This window comes from Lytechinus pictus, chromosome 14, assembly GCF_037042905.1.
Source record: "Lytechinus pictus isolate F3 Inbred chromosome 14, Lp3.0, whole genome shotgun sequence".
NCBI lineage: Eukaryota > Metazoa > Echinodermata > Echinoidea > Temnopleuroida > Toxopneustidae > Lytechinus > Lytechinus pictus.
Genome location: NC_087258.1, coordinates 2027978 through 2049836, shown reverse-complemented (window position 1 = coordinate 2049836; position 21859 = coordinate 2027978). Strand labels below are relative to the sequence as shown.

At 38.2% G+C, this 21859-nt stretch overlaps 1 protein-coding gene across 1 annotated transcript in view; it reads left to right on the top strand.

Annotated features, from left to right (window-relative positions):
* LOC129276062 (calmodulin-binding transcription activator 1-like) overlaps positions 1 to 21859 on the top strand; it is a 36071-nt gene that overhangs the window by 2619 nt on the left and 11593 nt on the right. The window contains exons 3-15 of the mRNA XM_064109127.1: positions 7911 to 8070; positions 8880 to 8923; positions 10605 to 10743; positions 10978 to 13223; positions 13475 to 13601; positions 14239 to 14370; positions 15008 to 15093; positions 16457 to 16653; positions 17697 to 17772; positions 18171 to 19085; positions 19637 to 19842; positions 20852 to 21030; positions 21248 to 21312. Of these exons, the coding sequence (XP_063965197.1) occupies positions 7911 to 8070; positions 8880 to 8923; positions 10605 to 10743; positions 10978 to 13223; positions 13475 to 13601; positions 14239 to 14370; positions 15008 to 15093; positions 16457 to 16653; positions 17697 to 17772; positions 18171 to 19085; positions 19637 to 19842; positions 20852 to 21030; positions 21248 to 21312 (4572 nt within the window). The remainder of the gene's footprint in view (positions 1 to 7910; positions 8071 to 8879; positions 8924 to 10604; positions 10744 to 10977; positions 13224 to 13474; positions 13602 to 14238; positions 14371 to 15007; positions 15094 to 16456; positions 16654 to 17696; positions 17773 to 18170; positions 19086 to 19636; positions 19843 to 20851; positions 21031 to 21247; positions 21313 to 21859) is intronic.

The window sequence follows — 21859 nt, the reverse complement described above, 5'->3', positions numbered from 1 at the left end:
AAGGATTAACAGGTTTAGTGCTGAAGTTTAGATCGAAAGTGTGTGTTCATGTAAAAGCTTTTTGATATTTTTAAAAGTAATATTAAAACCCAGTTCAGCATGGCCATTTCAATTCTTTAGCCTACTCTCCAGGGTTTAATGCTTGGGCAATAGTAAACCTCTAAGCACCGAGGATTAACAGTTTTTCACCAATAGAATCTGCTCAAAGCATGATGATACTGTTTAAGGAAATAATATACATGTACCTCAACAGTTCAGCATTGCATTTAAGCTCTGTAGCTAGCCCTCCCAGGGTTAATGTTTTAAGAGCAATATTCTACCCCTTAGCACCGGGGATTAACTGTTTCAGCGCTGAATTTTCAGTCTTACATCAACAGATATGTAAATGCATAATGATATTCTTCGAAGTAATTATTCAGGGTCTCAAAAATCTTTCATTCCTGCATGTTTGAGTAAGGATGAAAGATGTATGAAAAGGCGTTTTGTCTTGATTAGTCGCGTTAAGTGCATTAGCTGAATGGCATTCATAAGAGCAGTCGGTGTATTAACCACTTAAAGCATATTTGCCTAATGACGGGAGAGTTACCTTGAGTTCTGCGCATACATTTATGCTTTTAAGAAAATAACCCGTTATTACTTTTTCTTCCTAGTCGGGAGATGTAAAAGGGCATTGATTATGTCCAATGTTTGAAGCTAATGTCCTTATCTGCACTTGGCTGATGATTATGATGATTACAAATCGATGGTATTGGAGAGGATTTTGTTGAATTCCATATGCCAGGGATATTAAGCACTATGCTTATAAATGTAGCAACTTTGCTAGCCAAAAAAAAAAACTGTATTGCGTGCATGAGCTGTTTGGATCTCAACTTTGATATTTCAAGGTAGAATGAAATCACCATTTTGAAATTCTGTATGGAATTTCAACCTGTATGAAAATGACAGTGAGTGTAAGATGCCTTTCATCTGCCTAGGGGGGCTATCAGTTTTCTTCTGTTTCTAGATTTTCATATAATGATGTAAAACATAAAATAATTTAAACTACATGTACATGTAGGTCCAATTATACAGTGTGGGTAATAAAGAAAAAAACTGCACTCTTTTATAAATCTGTATGTTTTCACAACTGTGGAGTGGATTTTTAGTTTTGTGATGCACTTGTATGAATGGATAGAGTACATCGCTTCCCTTGTTGTATAGTAAATTATTTTGTTGGGTGTTATCCGATGTCTCGTCTTCTTCTCCCACGAACAGATCATCACTTGTTTTAATAGGTTGTGACTCCCTTTTGTCATGCTACTCCTCTTGTTTAGGCAGACAGCTTGAAGTGTGTTTGGGGAATCAATGATGAAAGTTTTGTAAAACTTAAATGACTCTGTGAGTCCATGCAGTTTTGGTTTACGATGATATGGGGGGGGGGGCTAGCTACCTGTCTTGGTGTAAACTTGGTGTAAACATACCATGCTGACAGCATGCAAGCAAATCAAGAAGATTTTTGTCTCACCTGCATAGCAGAGTGAGACTATAGGCGCCGCTTTTCCGACGGCGGCGGCGACGGCGGCGGCGGCGTCAACACCAAATCTTAACCTGAGGTTAAGTTTTTGAAATGACAGCATAACTTAGAAAGTATATGGACCTAGTTCATGAAACTTGGCCATAAGGTTAATCAAGTATTACTGAACATCCTGCCTGAGTTTCATGTCACATGACCAAGGTCAAAGGTCATTTAGGGTCAATGAACTTAGACCATGTTGGGGGAATCAACATCAAAATCTTAACCTAAGGTTAAGTTTTTGAAATGTCATCATAACTTAGAAAATATATGGACCTAGTTCATGAAACTTATACATAAGGTTAATCAAGTATCACTGAACATCCTGCATGAGTTTCACGTCACATGACCAAGGTCAAAGGTAATTTAGGGTCAATGAACTTTGGCCGAATTGGGGGTATCTGTTGAATTACCATCATAACTTTGAAAGTTTATGGATCTGATTCATGAAACTTGGACATAATAGTAATCAAGTATTACTGAACATCCTGTGCAAGTTTCAGGTCACATGATCAAGGTCAAAGGTCATTTAGGGTCAATGAACTTTGGCCAAATTGGGGTATTTGTTGAATTACAGCCATAAATTTGAAAGTGTGTTGGTCTAGTTCATAAAACTTGGACATAATAGTAATCAAGTATCACTGAACATCCTGTGCGAGTTTCAGGTCACATGATCAAGGTCAAAGGTCATGTAAGGTCAAAGAACTTTGGCCACGTTGGGGGTATTTGTTGAATTGCCATCATATCTCTATATTGTGTATTGGTCTAGTTCATAAAACGTGGAAATAAGAGTAACCAAGTATCACTGAACATCTTGTGCGAGTTATAGTAGTTTTCAAAATCAGCACTGCTGCTATATTGAATCGCGTGATGCAGGTGAGACGGCCAGAGGCATTCCACTTGTTTCTGTTACATCTGCTTCAATAATGCCTTGCCTGATTTGGAATAATGATTCATGTAGTAAAATATCTGTGGTCATTGTTAAACTGTTCCAAATCAGGCAAGGTATCTCATATTTGGATGTTAGCGCAAATGGGTTTTCAACCATTCAAACAAATTCACTCCTGTTTTGTCAGATCCACGTGAATAGGATCTCAACAAATTTGGTATTAAAAAAAAGAGGAAGAAATATGCTATTCAAACAAGCAAAAGTAATTTCAAAATCCATCTCTTAAAAGTAAAGGGTAACAAATAAAAGTGTTAAGTTTTTTTTTTCTGACTCACACTATGGCAGTTACCATGTAGTCTTCTGCAATGCTTGTATTATACCCTGGATGTAGCTGATCAGCTATACAGTGGTGCTCAAAAGTTAGTGAACCCCACCAGAAAATGCACTCCTTCATGCCAATTGTTGAATGGGCCCAGAGAACAAACTTCATTGAATGTAAAATTTTATCACCTGACTTCACAATTAAATATCTAAAACATGGCAGAACTTGAACACTTGAAGTTCATTTTCTGGTTGGTACCACTGTATACATACTTGTAGATGTTAACATTCAAGGAATGGATTCTCTAGGGTATCCTTACACCTCACCTGGGTTGGGGGCAGCCAATCTGGATAGATTTCTTGCCATATATGTATAGGATTTCTTTCCACATTAAGAAAAGTTGTAGTAAGGGGGGGGGGGATATACTTGTACTCATGTAACCGAGGACAAAGGGTTAACAAATCATACAAAAGCTATGACTTTTGGGGGGTAATTCTCAAATGAAATACATGAATACTCTCAAACAATTTTTTTTTACTTCATTACTTATTGTAGAGCCCTCGCCTCAAAAACTTTGATACTTTGCAATGAGCAGCTGCTCAAATATTCATGCTGCCCCATTTGACATTTCTCTCCGAGCTGAAATTGATATTTTATTCCAAAGTGCTGATATGGTTTTAATGGAAAGAATCCATTACTACTTTGCTGCATGATGTGCACCATACACATCGTTCTACATACAGTACTCTAATTCTCCGACCATCATTAGCAATATGCTCATGTATGTAGGATCCACACACAGACAGGGACGAAGCATGAATTGGATAAGTTCTAATTTTGTTGTCTTTTTTAAAATGAAAATTAAGTTTGTCCCATCATGTTCCACTCTCACTGTGCACCGAATTGCACACTAGACCAAATGATCATTAGACAAATCGCAGCCATGGGCAGAAATCTGTCCCCAAAGGTAGGGGGACCTGGCCAGGGGCTAGAAAATTTGACAAGCAAAAAAAAAAGGTCAGCAGCCAAATGTAAGGTCATTTTAACCCAAAAATAATTGACAAGCAAAAAAAAGAAGAAAGAAAAAAAAGGGGTTTTCACCCAAATGTAAGGTCATTTAGTCCTAAATGCATGTATTATTTCGATTGTGAATGATGTATTTTTTTCTCCATCATAAAAGACGAAAAATAGTATGGGGGACATTTTATATTGTGTCCCCCCAAATATTTTTGGTAGGGGGTACACGTCCCCCCTGGGATTTCCGCCCATGATTGCAGTTCAACTTATTGGTTATTGGATAAAATGATAGGTTTATAAAAAATATTAGACAAAATAAAAAGTCGACCAAGTGGCAATTAGTACATTCATCATTGGACTAAATGGCTATTAGACGAAATGGTAATAGACCATACAGCTGGCAATATGCATGTAGACCTTGTGGACTTTTATTAGATGTACTGTACATTTATTTTGGTTATTGAATGAAATGATAACTGGAAGATACGGTCAATACATAGTATTGTACAAACTGATGATAGACGAAATGATGTTGAACGATGTTGGCATTGGACTGGATGACTTTGAACTGAATAGCAATAAACCTTCACTTAAAGCAGAAATGAACTTATAGCGCCATCTCGAGTCCTCAACTACTCATCCTGGGCACATTTCCTGACCCATAATGCTAGTGTAGTCTAGCAATATAGACCCACTTGAATGATAACGTGCTAATTAACTACTCAATACATTTAAACCGCAATGATTATGTTACCAAGTAGTAATACAATTACTTTTCCTCTCAAAACATTTTAGTTTCTCTATAAAGATACAAACGCAATTATACTATAGGTCAATTTATTCTCTGTATAGTATTAGTAGATATCTGAAAACGTATATTTTAAAACTATGTATTTATAACACACAGTCAATGAGAGACCACACACAGTTCACTCCCCCTTTAAAAGTTGGGTTGGAATGAGATGAGGTATGCTCTTTGTGCTTCCACTTACAATCGAGCAATTATAACAATTCTATTAAAGTCTTCTCCCGAGATCCTTTCCCTTGATGAAATCAATCCATCTCATTGATCTTCTTATCATGTATTCAAATTACATGTATCTTCAACTATTTGTAGTCTTACCACTTTTCACCATACCATGATTTTTTAATCTATAAAACCAAACTTGAATATTGTAGATTGGTTGATACGCTGAAAGGTTTACTAGTGCTTGTTTTTCTCTTTTGGAAATAGGGAGGAAAATATTGAACAAACAAATCAGATCAAAATATTTCTGTGTATGAATGATGGCTGTTATGTCACTATAAATACAGGAAATAAACTTCAAAATTTAGCAATAAAAAGGAAACAAGTTGTAGTCATCTCCATGTACATGTAGTCATATTAGTCACATAATTGTTTTAACAGACTCCAATATATTTTTTGAAACCATATTTACATGTAGATGAGAAGGTGAACGGGAAGTTGCCCATTGAGAAAATCATGTTTTCACATTGAAAATTCTTCTGGTATTTCATTGTTCCTTGTTGCACAATACAAATGATTAAGTTGTCCAACTACAATTACATGTTTGTAGCTACATTATTAATAACTGACACAATACATTACCTGCATTATAATTGTAATCTTAACTTTGAGTTGATTTAGTGAAATGAAGGAATTGACATTTGGAGCTGAGGTCATTTTATATTTTTAAACAAATATTTGTGTTTAAATGTACAGTGTGTACATGTACAATTGTGCTAAAAAGTATTGTGAATCCCAACACAAAATAAACTCCTTCATGCTGAGTGTTGAATATAGATATTAAACAACACTACAGTGTTCGGCGAGCCCAGAGAAACAAACATTATTGAATGTGATACTTTATCACCTGACGACAGATCTTGAACATTTTAAATATGTTCATTTTCTGGTTGGGTTCCCTCACCTTTGAGTACCACTGTTCATACGTAGGCTACAGTATACATGTACATGGATTTGAGATCATTTATTCAATTGACCAATATCTTTTCAAATAGCGACCCTACATGTACATGAGCATGTCCCATCAAGACTGCTGTTGGCTGTAAAAAGAAACGAAATATGTAATATGGGTTAATGGTCCTAGATTGTTTGTTCATTATGGGTTCGGTCAAAATGGATGTCATCGCTTGGCTAGTGACTAATGGATTTTATGACTGCTGGCATTATCTGTTGAGGGCCTACAGAGTATATTTGTCATTTCCATATTGTCCAATTATCACAGTTATTGTATGGAGTGTTGAGTACAAGTTGAGTGCTACCCATAAATGCACAAAATCGCTTGGGGCAAAGTGCGATCACAACTCCGCCCCCCCCCCCCTTCCCCACCCCAATACATATTAAGTTTAGAGACCTACTGGGTATTTGCTATTTGTCACTGTTATACAGGTACCTTATGAAGCTTCCTTGTAAAGTCGTGTTGAAGTAAAACATATTTCAGCTTTAATCTCTAGATTAAGATTTTTTTTTAAGAAAAAGAAGATATTGGTTGCTGTGTAATATTTGTTAATGTTTTGATCACTTGAAATTGAGTGGCATTGTATATTCTACAGTGTATTAAAATGTAGGATACATGTAAATGATCTGTTTGCTTCTCATCTCCAGTATATTTTTTTTCAGTAGGATAATAATTTCCATCCATACAACTACAACATACACCCCCTCTCTCCTATACCCCTTTCCCATTTTGGCAAACCAAAGCAATATTTTGGCTGGTAAAAGTTTGGATGTTCATTGCTTATAAAATATTTTACCCAGCCATACCTTTGTATGGGAAAGGAATTTTTCCGTTACTCAAAAACATCACCAATGCACTTTGTAATATATCTGTTCTGCATTTGCTGCAAATCAACCTCAGCTAGAAATCATCTTAACAATTTGACCTCATGATAATAGATCCATGATGGCTGTCAATATGAAATACTGGTATTGAAGGCGATACTGCACAGCCGATTTTAATACCATGTACCTTTTCCCTCTTAAAGTTCAGCATGCAGGATATATTTGCTAATTTGCAACTTTAATGGTGCCTTTGAACCCACCTAATCACAAAAATACCAGGTATTTCGACTGTGAAAGTAATATTATTATTGTAATTTCTCCAAAAGAAATTCTGAAGATACATGTACTTGTGCTTTTCAAAATTATGAAAACATTGCATGTATGTGTTTTCTATAAAGGTTGCAGGTAAATTTGCAGTGTTTAAAGGACAAGTCCCCCCAACAAAAAGATGATTCGAACTGAAAGAGAAAAATCCAACAAGCATAACACTGAAAAATTTGATGAAAATTTCATCAAAATCGATTGTAAAATAAGAAAGTTATGACATTCTAAAGTTTTGCTTAATTTCACAAAACAGTTATATGCACACCCTGGTCGGTATGCAAATGAGGAGACTGATGACGTCGATCATCCACTCACTATTTCTTTTGTATTTTATCATATGAAATATGGAATATTCTAATTTTCCCCTCATTGTCAAGTGATAAAACAATTAATTCCTCCCTTAACCTGTGGAATTAGCATTGTTTAATACTATGTGGTTGAGTCAAGTTGGTCTTTATTGTCAAATATGTAAAAAATGAAATATTGTATAATTCAAACAATAAAAAACAAAAGAAATAGTGAGTGAAGGACATCATCGACTGTCTCATTTGGATGTCACTGAATTGTACATATCACTGTTTTGTGAAAAATAAGCGAAACTTTAAGATGTCATAACTTTCTTATTTTACATCCGATTTTGATGAAATTTTCAGCGTTATTCTAGTTGGATTTCTCTCTATTTATTCAAATCAACATTTTTCTGGGGTGGACTTGACCTTTAAGTAAATAGATGATTTTATGCAGGATGCAAGTTTTGTTGAACATTCACCTATAGGCTCATTTTTACAGGAATTTTCTATGGTTTTAGGCTCTTGTGAAGAAAGAAAAAAAAAAGTGGATGTTTTTAGACTTTAAAAAGTTAAGCCGATAGCAATTTACAGGTATTTTGTTGCAATTTGGTGGACTTTATAGTACTGGTACCTAAATTCTAATGATGCGTGTAAAGTATGTTGTTTATAAGTTCCTCGCACCTTCTTTTACTTCTTGTTGTCTCCTGCAGAACCCTGACATCATCCTTGTTCATTACCTGAACGTCCCGGTCACTGAGGATCGTAAGCTGACCTTGGAATCCTTGACCAATGGCTCTTTGATTGACTTGCCTCAGCATGATGGTTCTAACTGGTCAACAGAAGACCTTATCAAGCAGATCACTCCAATGCGTAAGTACATGTTTTTTAAAGGACTTTGCCATCAAAGCCATGAAGAGGGCACCCTATTGTTTTTTTGCCTCACTGCCCATTTCATTCTAATAATTCTTTGTGCCTTTTCTTATTTTTCCCCATTTAAACTGTAATAAAGAGCTGCCCTGTAGAAAAGTGGCTTTGACCTCAAAAGTTTAAAATCTATAGCCTGGTGGGTGTTTCATAAAGCTGTTTGTGAGTTAAGAGCGACTTTTTAAAGAATAACTGGTAAAACTTTCTTATGCACTAAATAATCACCAATGAACATTTTGGGGTATACCATTTTAATACCATATTAAGGTTCACCAGTTGTTCTTAAAGTCACTCTTAATATACGAACAGCTTTATGAATCACCTACCAGGTGGGTGTTTTATAATTTGTAAGTTATGAGCTACTTTACAAATGACTGGTGATCCCATCTTGTGTTCAATTATGTAAATTGTGGAGATTTCATTGGTGTTGATAGTGTAGAGAAGACTAATCAGTGACTCAGACCATTTTAATAAATTTGCTTGTAGTAAAAAATATGTCAATCCAAGCTCAGACATTTCTTTAATTAAGATTTCTAGTTCTTTGTCAACTGAAAACTACAAAATAGACTTTGAAATAGAATTGAAAAATTGTCAATTCAATGAGGAAATGAAGACAATTAATCCAAAGAACTGTCGTTAGAAATAGAATTAATGTCAAATCAAAACTAGAAAATGGAACTATTTTTTTTAATCTGTAATTCGATGAGGAAATGAAGACAAATAATCTAAGAACTGTTGTTTCTTTTTGCCTACAGTACATGGATACCAGATACAGCTCAATGGATCCCAAGAGCTAACAGTAAGTTTGTTGAGAAAATATTGACTCTTTGCATTTACTAGAAATTAGTTTCACTTTCGTTTAAACTGTAGATTCCCTCTGGGCAGTGAAAAATGTACAGTTTAGCTGATGAAGAACAGCAACTTTATTACAATGGGGGTATTCAGGAATTTGTGTGTGTGTGTGTTCCTCAAATTGGCAACATCAATATTTTTCTGTCATTGCTGAATCTTCTTTCTAAGATCTGCAAGAAATAAAAGAGATTGAGGAAAAATACCTTTTAATTTGTAGAAATTTGACATTTTCCACTTTATGTTTTGAACAATTATTTTTCCATCCTAATCGCATTGCCATTTTAAAGAAAGCTGTTATTATTTTCCTAAAAAACCTTTTTTCAATTCAAATATGAGATACTGATAAAATAGAAATAAGCACATTCTCTTTCTTCTCATGAATTTGTATAATATTGTATGGCTATACATCAAAAGTTATTGAACCATATGACAAAATGTGGTCACTTTGTTCTAGATTGGTTTTGGAATGTATACTTGTGAATTATTTTGATTAAATATGCAATTTAATGTTTCTTTTATAATTGTATATGTTAATGAAGTCATGGTAAGCATTGAATGCTGGTAAAACTAACTTTGTCATCATTTGCTTAACTGCATGTGAACAAATTAACCTCAGTGAATGATAATATAGTCACTAGAAGTTTAAAATTGCCACTGCTAAAATTCCTATCAATAACAAAGGGCCAGCCTAGATCAGATGCTACAAATTTTAGCAAATTGATCATGAATTGATTTGTAGGATTGATAATGATGAATACAATCTTTTGTAAAAATCAGTCATAATTGTGATCAATTGCTTATAATCGCATAAAATAACTCCTATGTCTACTCACTTTGTAGGAGTTTTGTGTTATGTGGGAGAGGAGTCCACTGTTTTGCTTTTTTTTCTTCTAATATTGCCAGAGGGCCTGACTGAATTTCCCATGATATCAATGAAAACGTAGGGTTATGATCACAGCCTTAAATATGCTATACCAAAAGCAACCACAGATGCATACAAGTTCTCTTTCTTCCCACGTACTATCAAAATTTGGAATCACCTACCAGGACCTGTTGTAATGGGAACAAACCCAGCTGTATTCAGAGAGGCTGCGCTGCCATTCATTCGCGTGATGCAGCCTCCTGTTGGGTCTCTTATGCTGTAAACCAAGAGGCAGTTTTTACTTGCACGGTGCACATTCACTTTTAATGTATATAAGGGAAATTTCAAATTACTTCACCATGGCACCTCGCACTGATACACAGAATGTTTTCATCCCGGGATAGCTTTGAAGCTGCTGAAAGGGATTATTCTTCAAGGTTCAAGGTTCAAGGTTCAAGTTGGGGTGTTACATGTATCTACACATGTACAAGTAGATCTCGTCATGATAAGTAAACAGCCCCCCCCAAAAAAAAAAAAAAAAAAAAAAAAAAACAATAAATAAAAAATAAAAAATAACATTAATTCACCAAAAATAAATTTTGAGATTTTTATTTCTCTTGAAAAGGCACATTCTAAGCTTTAAAATGATATGTAACTTGCCAACATTTACAGCGACTAGCGACTTCTTTAGGGGGTGGCAAGTCACATTTGTCTTAAATCTAAGTACAGAGATTCATTCTCCTTTGTCTATTCTCTTATTTGCCAGCCCTCTGACTCTGCTGAAGTGATAGCCAAGTATCTCTTACATGGTCACCGTCAGGATAACAACAGTGATTCTAGGAACTGTAGCTGTTTAGACTGTACAACGCTCAGGATCATGGCCCAAGTTCCACCCAGTCCTGCAGGTGAGTCAACAGTCAACCAATTTGACACAATGAGATGCCTTATTGATTAGTGGTTGTTCTAAGATTCTACCAATGACCATGGAATGATTCCTCACTATTTTTTTTAGATCATGGGACATATTTTCCTTCAAAAATTTACCTCTGAATAGATCATTTCTAGATCAAGTGTGCTATATGAATGCCTATTATTATTGTTAATGTTATTATCATTGTTTCTCCTTTCTTACCTTATAGGTTCTTGTAGCAGTCAGTCTTCATCCATCGCATCCACCAGCCAAGGGTCTATCCATTTTGTGGACAACACCACCAAGCCATGCAGCAACCACAATACGTTGTCTAACGCTGTATCAAACAAGGTGAAGATGGATGACAGTGGAAACATCAACTTGTTGATTGTGGTAGCGAACCAAAACAATGCTGGCAACAAACTCCAGGTGAAGAGTATTGCTCCCGTGGACTCTTCGCAGAATATATCTGAGGTCCTCAAAGGACTTGGCAATGTGCAATGTGTGACTGATGTCACAGCGGACAGTAGGGCTTCATCTGAGGTCAATGCCGAAGCAAGCAGAAATGAAATAAATGGACATCTTCACAATCAATCGTTTATATCTTCACTGATGACCCCTAGTGGCTCGCAAGGAAGAGTTCCTTTTACAGCCCACCAATTACAGTCCTGTGATCCCCATTGCTCGGCTTTTCAAGAGAACCCCAATGTCCTGAACCAGATGCCTTCATTTATTCACCAAGGTAATGGACCACATATATGCCATCAACAAAAGCTCCAAGAGCAGCAGAGACATTCCACAGGACAACCTATCAGACAACAGTCCTCAGAACAAGCTGGGACACAGGCTTCTCTGCCAGGACCCTCGCACCAAGGTCGAAGCATCCTTAGGTCTCCTCAGTTGATAGTGTCATCGCCACAATTGTTCCCGAGTCAGCAAGCGCATCAGGTGCCACAGCTCTTGTCAACTGGAAGTCAACAGTGCAATCCTTTCAATTTATCCAGAGATACAATGGAGTCAATAAGATTGGGGAACCAAGGTATTACAACTTGTACACCTCCAGCCACTGCTGTTCATTCTGTAAACTCAGTGCAGGAATCAGGTACATTCAAAGTGCCAGGAGTTAGGTTGCCAGCAGAAAATAGACATGTTGGTTCAGTAGGTACCCCACAGTTGATTCTCCAGCAAGTGCCCTCAAATTCCTCACGAAAACCCCCTAATTTTATTCTCAAGGCCTCTGAGCCGAAAGCAGGTGAAACGCCAAAGTTCATCCTCAAACCTGCTGAAGGCACAGCCTCAATGACAGCACAAGGCTTAGCTTCCCCTCAGTTCATCCTAAAGGCTGTGAATTCTGGTGATGCTGGCAATCCCCAGATTGGCCGAGCCTCACCACAGACATCCAACACTTCAACAATCCTTGCAAGTAGTGGCTCTCCAAACAATCTACTGCAACAGTCTGAATCAAACCCATCATTGCTTCAGATGGTAGCTGATGCAAACATTGTAGCTGCAGAGACAAGAACTTCTCTTTTTGAAGGAAGATCTGACTTTTCATCAAATTCAGAAAAGTCAAATTCCATTTGGGTAGGGCAGGATAGAGATAACCATACAATGCAAAACTGTCATAGTGGACAGCTTAAGATTACTGGGCAGGAATCACAGGAGTTGCGGGAATTGGTGAATGGAGACCCTAAGCTTAAGACTCTGGAGAATCGATTCAGAGACCACCGTAGTGACCTTGTCATGCTCCCAGAGAGAGTGCAGGAACACTATCTTCAAACACAGACAGATGCAAGAGCAACTAAAGAACAAAGGAATCCTCAAGATAATAGGCTATTTATATCCCAACAAAGATCGGTTTCAAAAGCCCATCATCAGAAAATTCAAAGAAGTGAAAAGGACACTGCAGATCCCGCGCACATGCCCCAAAAAGGCACTCTTCCTCAGGATACAAGTCCTAGTCGGATAGACATCACTTACCAACACTCCGTAAACAGCAGCAATCTATACTGCCAGAATGAAAACTCTGAATTTCCCACCCTTTCTGAGTTCAATGCCATGGATCAGGATGGGAACTTTAGCCACAATGACCAGAACTCTGTCCTTTCTGATCTTCTGTCTGCTAGTGGCTCTTTCCATAACTCCTTAGGGGCAACTGATCCTGGGCACGACTTCATAAAGTCTGGTAGTGCAACATCAGATCTCAGTTCCCTCCCCAGTCCTTCCAACATCGAGCTGGACCTTGATACCTTTGAGCTCATGGAGAGCCCACTTCCAGAACTCGGAGGTGCTCTTCTGACTTCATCCAGTCCCAATGCTAGTCTTGATGACTTCAACCATGGCACCAACCAAGAACAGCCGGCACCCCTGCAGAACAATCATGATGGAAGGCAACATGATTTAGCTGATGAAGACCATTCTGGAGAACACCTCTGTGAGATCACCGACTTCTCACCAGATTGGTCCTACACTGAGGTAAATAACGATACATTTCTTCAAAGTAAGATGGGTCGATTTTGTTTTTCTTCTGATTATCAGCTTAATTTGTGCCTGATGTTCTTATAATTTGCGAACAAGAGCTGTCAGTATCTAAAGGCTTGAGGGAGGGGGCAGTTGCCAGCATCTAACTGTTACAAATTTGTCTAATTGTCTCATCTAATTGTCACAAAGTTGTCTATAAATGTTTTATGTAAATGAGTAACCCATTTGCTTTTTCCATTCCTTAGGGTGGAGTGAAGGTCTTAGTGACAGGGCCCTGGCAGTCCACTCAGGATGTTTATAGCTGTATCTTTGACCAGACCAGTGTAGCAGCTGCACTTGTACAGACTGGTGTCCTACGCTGCTATAGTCCAGGTAATAGTAAAGAATATTAAATGATTCTGAGGATGGTGGTGGAAATTATTACCCAAAATGTGCTGTTCATTCTGTCCCGGAATTTCATGAAACCCTAGTTTTAAATGTAATGAGTTCCAACTTCCAAGAGTCTATTAAATCATAATTGATCCTCAATAGTGTGAAGTCTTATTCGTTTTATAGTGTTTCAAAAAGAGTTCTCTTCATTCAGTAGTGCTCTAAATTTCAGAATAGTCCTTCAGTCTTGTCCTCCTGTAGGAGTAGTTGTCCTACCAAGGTGGTGTACTGATATGCATGAAAGAAGTACCCTTCTTTTCTTTCTCCCTTGAGGCAGAAATGTGTAACGTGTAAGCTGAAGACATCATTGCGTAACGGTGCATTTTGATGGACATATATTTATGTGTTAGAAAGTTTGAGCCTGTAATGTATATATTTTTTTTTTTCATAATGTATTTGCTCTGAAGCACCTTCAGCATCTAATTAAGACGGAGAGTATGGTATGATTATTATTATTAATTCACTGCTGATCGCCTAGCCACTTGAGACTGAATACCTCATATTTGACTAAAAGAACATTATTTCAGAGTCTGTGTGAAGAGACTAACATTGTTTCTTTCCATCCCTTCCTTTCTTTCAGCCCATCAAGCAGGGAAATGTGCACTTCATGTAACCTGTAACGGACTGCTCATCTCCAAGCCTCTCACGTTTGAATACAGAGCACGTAGCAACCAGTCGGTTGCATCGTCACATGACTGGCTCTCTCTAGATGGTAAGTCTCCTACCATTAATATTTCCAGATGATTGTAGTGTAATGAAATGGAAACAAATATTGATTTCCAAATTTTCATGAAATTTTGCACATATTTCTGTAACTAAGGCAGTCATGCTGCATTATTTTACAGCACTTAGACATGTCTGATAAATGACATCTTGGTGTTGGTTGCTGGGCAATAAAGTGTAATTGTTTCAATTTTGTGTAATTCTTGTTAGTGAGACAGAGATACTAACTGTTCTTTATTTGCAGTACTTTGAACTGCTTATTAGTAAATGAAAATACTGCAATCTACATAAATAGGTAATTTGTTCCCCTAATATGTTATTATCCACATGTCTGTTGCATATTTTGCTTTTCTACCCAAACTATTGTTTCTTCATCCTTCAAATTACTACAATTCTTTTCTTGAGGTTGGTATCCCTGATGAGGAATGGCATGAAGAGAGCAATGACTATTTTGCCAGAGTTTTCAAGGAAGTTGAAATTATCAATTTTGCATAGAGGACGTACATGTAGCTAAGCCAGAATAATGATATTGATGTTTGTGCATTGTGTTGTGGATAATTACCAGATAGACAACCCTATGTATACTGTTATTGTCATGAGTATTGTTCACTTCATCTGTCTCACAGAGAATCGATTCAAGATGGCTATTCTGGAGCGCCTAGAGCAGATGGAACAGAGGCTTAGTAACACAGGCAACCAAGGAAGAAGCCAGGTAAAGAAAAACTTATGTCAGTAGGGTCCTTGTTCTTTTATTACCTCTTACCCTTGTGGGGGAAAAACCCCATGAGAATAAAAAGTTTGGAAGCTGTACTACATTTTAAATCCCTTGTGTGCATGCAAACTCGACGGACACGACATTAATTCAGAAAGGGATTTATCCCTTGTGATTTCACTGCTCTTCTATGTTAGGTTTCAGGTAATTCTGAACAAATTTCTGAGCCACTATTAGCTGCGGATTATAGCAGATGCAGCTCAATGCCTTTTCTCCCATTTCTGCAGAGATGAAACACTAGGGATCAGAAGAGCCACTGCATGTTTCTTTCACGTGTTAAAGGTGAAAGATGTAACTTTTATTAAAGTACCTAAGCAGTGCTGTTTAAATCAAGTTCATAGCTACTTTTAGCAGCAGGTTATAGCAGACACAGCTCTGTGTCTTTTCTGTTATCATTCTCTTAATTCTTTCTAGGCAAAACAATAAAAATTGGAAAACCAAATGTGCTTTTCCACAATCTTTGAAGCTGAAGAAAATGATGTTTCAGGTACCTCAGGAGAACTGTTTAAACCATCCTCTAATACATTTTTGTGTTTTGTAATATGTGCGCATATTGCGCCTTTATTTTTGACATCACTCATTTGCATCTTATCCTGAAAAATTGGTCAACCTGTGTACTCAACACCATCTGTTAGTCACAGTGTTCTTCTATCAAAGTGATGAAAAACTGAAAATCGTATTAGAATTCTGAAGTATTCCTGGGATCTCAAGTCCCCGACAAAAGTTCATCGGAAAAAACAATAGAAAACAAAGGTTTGAAAAAACATAGAAATACATAAGAATTTTAAAAACAATAAAATACATAAGAAATAAATTATATTTTTGCATTTTTTTGTAGATATTTGTTAGATACAAAATAACTGATACTCCCACCAAAAATTTGCATTCTACTAGCTATATAACTTGATTTAAAGGCAAAAACATACACACAAAAAAAAATTTAGGGCAAATTTCATACGCTTATTTGCATAATTAATTAATAAAGAATATAAACAATCAATTTTTTGAAAATTTTACCATACAGTCTTGTAGTTTACATCCGGCTCTATGCGCGTGCAAATTTTCGCGGCGATCGCGCAATCAGCAGCCGAGATCTGCGGGGGGGGGGGTGTCAAATTGACCCCCCGACCCCCCGTATATTCTGGTCCGAAATAGCCTAGTTGACACAGGGTTAATCCTCACTCACAGCCCATTGCCATACTGTATGTGTTCAGAAAACATGGTCAACATACAATCTTCCATGATGATAAATGTAAATGGTGCATGCATTATAAAGTTTACAAATTGTTACTCTACCTTGCAGCCTCCGGGAGGTACGTCTCAATCCAGTTCCTTTGAAGACAGGGTGGTCAGTATCTGTCAGGACCTGATGAGCCAAAGACCACCCACCAGCATTCCTCAGATCCAGACCGTTAGTAGACCAGACCACGGTATGACACTACTGCACCTAGCGGCAGCACTCGGATTCAGTCGGCTCATATCTACCTTGTTCTTATGGAGGTTTGTTCAAATATTTATAATGATTACGCAGTTCTTGTGTAGCACACATCACATTATGATATAATGTCTCTATGAGTCTATGCAGTTCCAAAAGACTTAAATATGGTTACCCTGGCTTTAGTCTTGTAGCCTTTTACAGCACGAATCGTTATAAAGGAAATGAAATGTTTTTTTCCTCTGGTAGGAAGAGGGTGGGGGTACATTTGGTAATGACAATATTGTCTTGTCTCCAAGGTGAAGTTCACAACCATTACAGTCCGTATTATGGCAAGGTATTTTCCATTCTTATAAAATGAAATAAAAATCCATATTTTATTGTTCGAAATAGACATCAGAAATGAAGTACTCCAAAAATATGTTTTGCCCAATTGATCATGGGCCCGGCAGCTGCTGTGCAGCGCCAGATCGACAAGGCTCTATCCCTTATTGTTGACTGCCAAATAGGGTAGCAGCAACTCCCATCTTTTGGTCTGACGCGGCCAGGGTTTGAACTCCCGACCTCCTGGTTGTAAAACGGACGCTCTACCAACTGAGCCAACACACCGGTATCCCCTAAAGTTTCTCTAAGAAATTCCAAAGGAAATTAGATATTAATACCTTGGGCAGCCTTCTACAGCTTACAAGCATTTCCAAGGTTTTACTTCACCTGGGTCAAGTGTTGCAAATGTGAATTAATACATTGCCATAGTACATTAGTTCTGCTGTGGGGATTTGAACTTGGTACATTTTTTCAATAGGGAGATAATAAAAAATGGTAGAAAGCAGCTAGAACATTATTTTTTAATGAAAATTATTCTATGCATATTCAGCCCTTAACTTTTATTTTCTATCTTTCTGATCATAATGGCCAGCTGATCATTTGGCTTTTATCGCCTTTGCTGAGATTGTAAATGTAGATTCGTGTTCACTCAGCAACTTGAATTTCATTGTGAACACAAATATGCCTCCAAAACTCCATTGATGTTAGGATTACAATTATCCTGAAATTCAAATGTGTTGCTGGCAGTGACCCAGTCATACTTCTTTTCCACCATGTGTTATAGGAGAGATCATAACAGTATAGTCGCAGAGCTGGAACTAGACCCAATGAACATGGACAATGCATCCTGCACTCCATTGGTAAGTATATCTCCAAAGTTAGGGTTTTTTCACTAATTGGGGATGTCAATTCTTCTTGATTTGATTGCCATTGGTTTATCATTGAAATTTTACCCCATTTCACAACCGACTTACAAGTATGATAACTTTGCTGTATTGGTAATTGCCATAGTAACAGGGCTGTTTGTACAAATAACTACCGGCGCTTTGCTCTTATTACCACATTCATAAAAGCTTATACATGCTTCAATTCTGCATGAACCCTTTAGAAATTATCAATTTTATTTGTGCTTTGGATGGTTCAAACTCTCTAAACTAAAATATAGGAACCAAGGATTACATTAAGTTTTAAGTATCATGAAGTTCAATAATACTTCAAGGATGTCATTCATTTCTTTATATTGCTCTGTTTCCTACAGATGTGGGCATGTGCTCTAGGTCACATGGAGTCTGCCCTTCTCCTGTATCGCTGGCGACCCCACTGCTTAAAGATGAGTGACTCCCTCGGACGCCTTCCCCTGGATGTCGCCAAGTCTCGAGGGCACACCTCCCTTGCAGAGTCCTTGATGCAACTTGGTCAAGAAGAACCTCATCTTTGGTCACCTCTTGGTGCATCCCCATCCCCCAAGAGCGATCCCATACAGATACCACGAAGCGGACGCAACACCCTTCCAGCATTCATGGTGTCATCACCAGCCACCAACACACCCAATTCATCCCTTTCCGATGACTCTGCACCTATCTTTGAAGCACAGTCACCATCTTCAGGCTGCCTGTCGAATCTCTCGGTGAGTCCTGTCTCACAGGGGCTGGTGACACCTAACACAGGAGTCTCTCCGCAGATATCACCCAGGCTGCAAGATCTGCCCGGGACGTCATCAGGATTGCTTGGCAACATGCTCAACGTCCAACCAGGCTTTCTTCGAAGGGACAGCGGGGTGAGCTTGAAGTCCACCAGTCCTCATCACCACCACACACAAAACCACGCCCACCATCTGTCATCCAGTCCCCAGCCTCCTGCAGGAGCAAGCCCCATGCCTATCCCACCTCCAATATCCCAAGCGACCCTCAAGGCATTCCTGAGCGGGAGCCAAATCCTGGGTAACCTGGATCCTGCGGAGATGATGGGGCTCCCTCCATTGGGAGACAAGGAGCACGCTGACCAGAAGGAAATGTGGGAGAGCTTCGTCAAAGAGCTCCAGGTTGCAGCTCAGCAACAAGAGGACGATCATGGAGAGCTAGACGATGTGGAGGATGAACAACGCTGTGATTCTCCCATGCAGACAGATGACTACATGCCTCTCCTCCTACCAAGGGCTGCTGCTGGAAACAAGGTATGTTATGATTCACTAAAACCAGAGTTATTTCCTTCTCAAGATTATTGTTATTAATGGAGGGGCAAGCATTATTTAAGCTGTTTCTTTCCTAATGGCTGGATACTAAGCCTAATTTTGTTTAGCTTGAAGGCCGATCACAGCTTGTCATTAAGAATCCACTGTTCCCCTCTGTTCTGTTAGATATTGGTTTGTTTCTTTGATAAATTCATTCATGTGATTTTGCTCTGATCTGTACTTGTCGAAAAGTAATAGTTATTTTCTTATTTTGCAGTACCAAACACTTCATTCATTATTTATTTCACGGAGGAGGAATTGAAAGGAATGAGCTTCAAAGTAATATTGAGGCTTTGTTTCCAGCTCAACAATTAGAAGATGGGGTGAGAAAATTGTATAAATCCTTTTCAGTTTATTGTAAGACCCCTTGTTAACAAAAAAAGGTGATGCAAGGCTTACTACAGGGGCTGGTCTTGTGTGAAGTCATACTTTCATACAGATTGATGAAACAGCCCTAAATACATGTACCAACCACTTCCTGTTTCCTCATTCAGGAGCAGTACCTCTCTCTGGCGGAGCACATCCTGGATGCTCTACCGGAGCGCATCAAGCTGGAGGGCTCCAGGGGTAGTGTAGCAGGATCCCAGGTAGAGACAGAAGGGCCCCATGTCCAGGTGGACCAGGAGTCCCTCCATGACTCCATCAGCTCCATCGCTAGTCCCTTCTCAAGCCCAGGAGGTGTGGAGGACACACTTTATAGGTGAGATACATGTATTTTGGAAATATTTGATTGATATGTGTCTGTAAAACCCAGTAACACTCACTTTAAGGTTGGTGATTTCAAACTCTTGTTCGGTGAAATTGAAACTGTCATTTTTAGGGGAAATTGCAAGCTGGTCATGGGCAGGTACCAATTTGTAGGCCTTAGTCTGAATTCAGACTTTTTAAATCTGTTTTTACCCATAGAAAACATGTTTTTGTGTTCAAAATGGGACATTCTTGATGATTTTCAGACTTTTTTTTCATCAATTCAAGAACCCACTGCACTATTTGAATAAGAGTAGGGGGAAACCTCGGTGTAGTGGTCCACCTGCATTCCCCAACCAGTTATCGGGAGGAGAGACCTGCAGGTCACAGTTCTGTGTGCGCTCCCTTCTTGGCGACCCAGATTGGCTGGCTCCTCCAATGCGCCTTTGAATGTCTTTGACAGCTATATGGCGCTATACAAATGCTGTGCATCATTATCATCATCATCAATTCTAAGTCGCATCCCTGCATAAGAATGAGGAAAAGAAGAACTCACTCAATGTGGTTGGAAAAAAAATTGAATATAATAAATTAAAATTTATTGCTTGCTGTAGGATTGGAAATCACAAAAATAAGAGGTCTGCTGAGAGCCAAAAGCACTTCACACAGAAATTCATGAATGGGACTACACACAAATATTCAGCCCAAACATTCCAGCCGTGTCATTGCTTGCATCTGAAAAGTACACTCTTGCAGTGGACCAGTTTACAATGATATTCATTCCCATAACATGAAAAGGACTTAAAAGCTTGCGGTCAACAAGTTTCTCTTGTAGTATAAATATTACTATTTTCCTTCTGATCTGAAACTCTAGGGATTTGTTTCATGTAAAAATTTATCAGAAAAGTGGGCCAATTTATCATGGGAACATGGTTATGTTTTCCAGTTCCATGGTTACCTATGGTAGAGTTTTGTAAAAGTTGTACGTTCACCTGATTTATTTTCAACTCCTATTTATCCAGAACGGGCATTGACAGTTCACCCGCTAGTTCCTACAGCGGTGCAGAGTCGTCCTGCCGTACCTCTAATAGTCCCAGTAATATCAGCTTTGATGAGGACTTCCCACCGGCAGACTGGAGCGACTTCTTACAGGGATCTGGCCATGCGTTGCAATGGGCTTTCTCTATACTCACGCTCTCTGGTAAGCATTGATTACCAGTCTATCTAACTGTAGTGCAAATCTGATGACTAAAAGATAAAGAAATCTTACATGGATTTCCATTCCTTTTCAAAGAGTCTGTTTTCTGAATATTCTCATCTACTCTTTGAAGTCTCAAGACAGTTTGAATTATAATGCTGATAACTTCTTTTATTGTCCCTAACTTTTTGTTGGCATTTTTTTTTCTTATTTTCTTTAGATGAAGAGCAGAGACAGTTGTACAAAGCTGCTATTGTGATCCAGAATGCATTCAGACAGTACAAGGTATGGTTGCCGATTGGTCAGTGCTTGTTCAGACCTGGCTTGACACGTTATACTGTGTATGGAAGATATTCTTAAGTCGCATAGAAAAATATATGACATTTTAAACTTTTTACTAAAATTTGGGAGATTTGATTGTCATTTTGTAACCAGTAAACTTAGAAATATCTCCTAGACCTTGTGACATAAAGCGTAGCGATTGACCGTGGGCCGATTTCTACGATTGCATTGATTATTGTGTATGATCAATCGTAAAATCGGCCTCACGATCAATTGCTAAGCTTCATGTTACTGAGCCCTGGGTGCTGTATCATTAATCCTTTACCCACAAACTTACAAATGGCTTGAATATGGCATACCAAACAGTTTGGCTCGATATTTTTCAATTGCATAAGCTACATGTAAGTTGAAATGTGCAGATTTTGGTTCCCTTTCTCAATGTTAATCCAATCCTTTGAGTAGTTGGTATAGCAGCTTTCTTGTGGTTAATATTAGGGCATAATTTTGGGTAAGAATACACCGCAGACTTTGTCAAACATGCCCCCCTTTT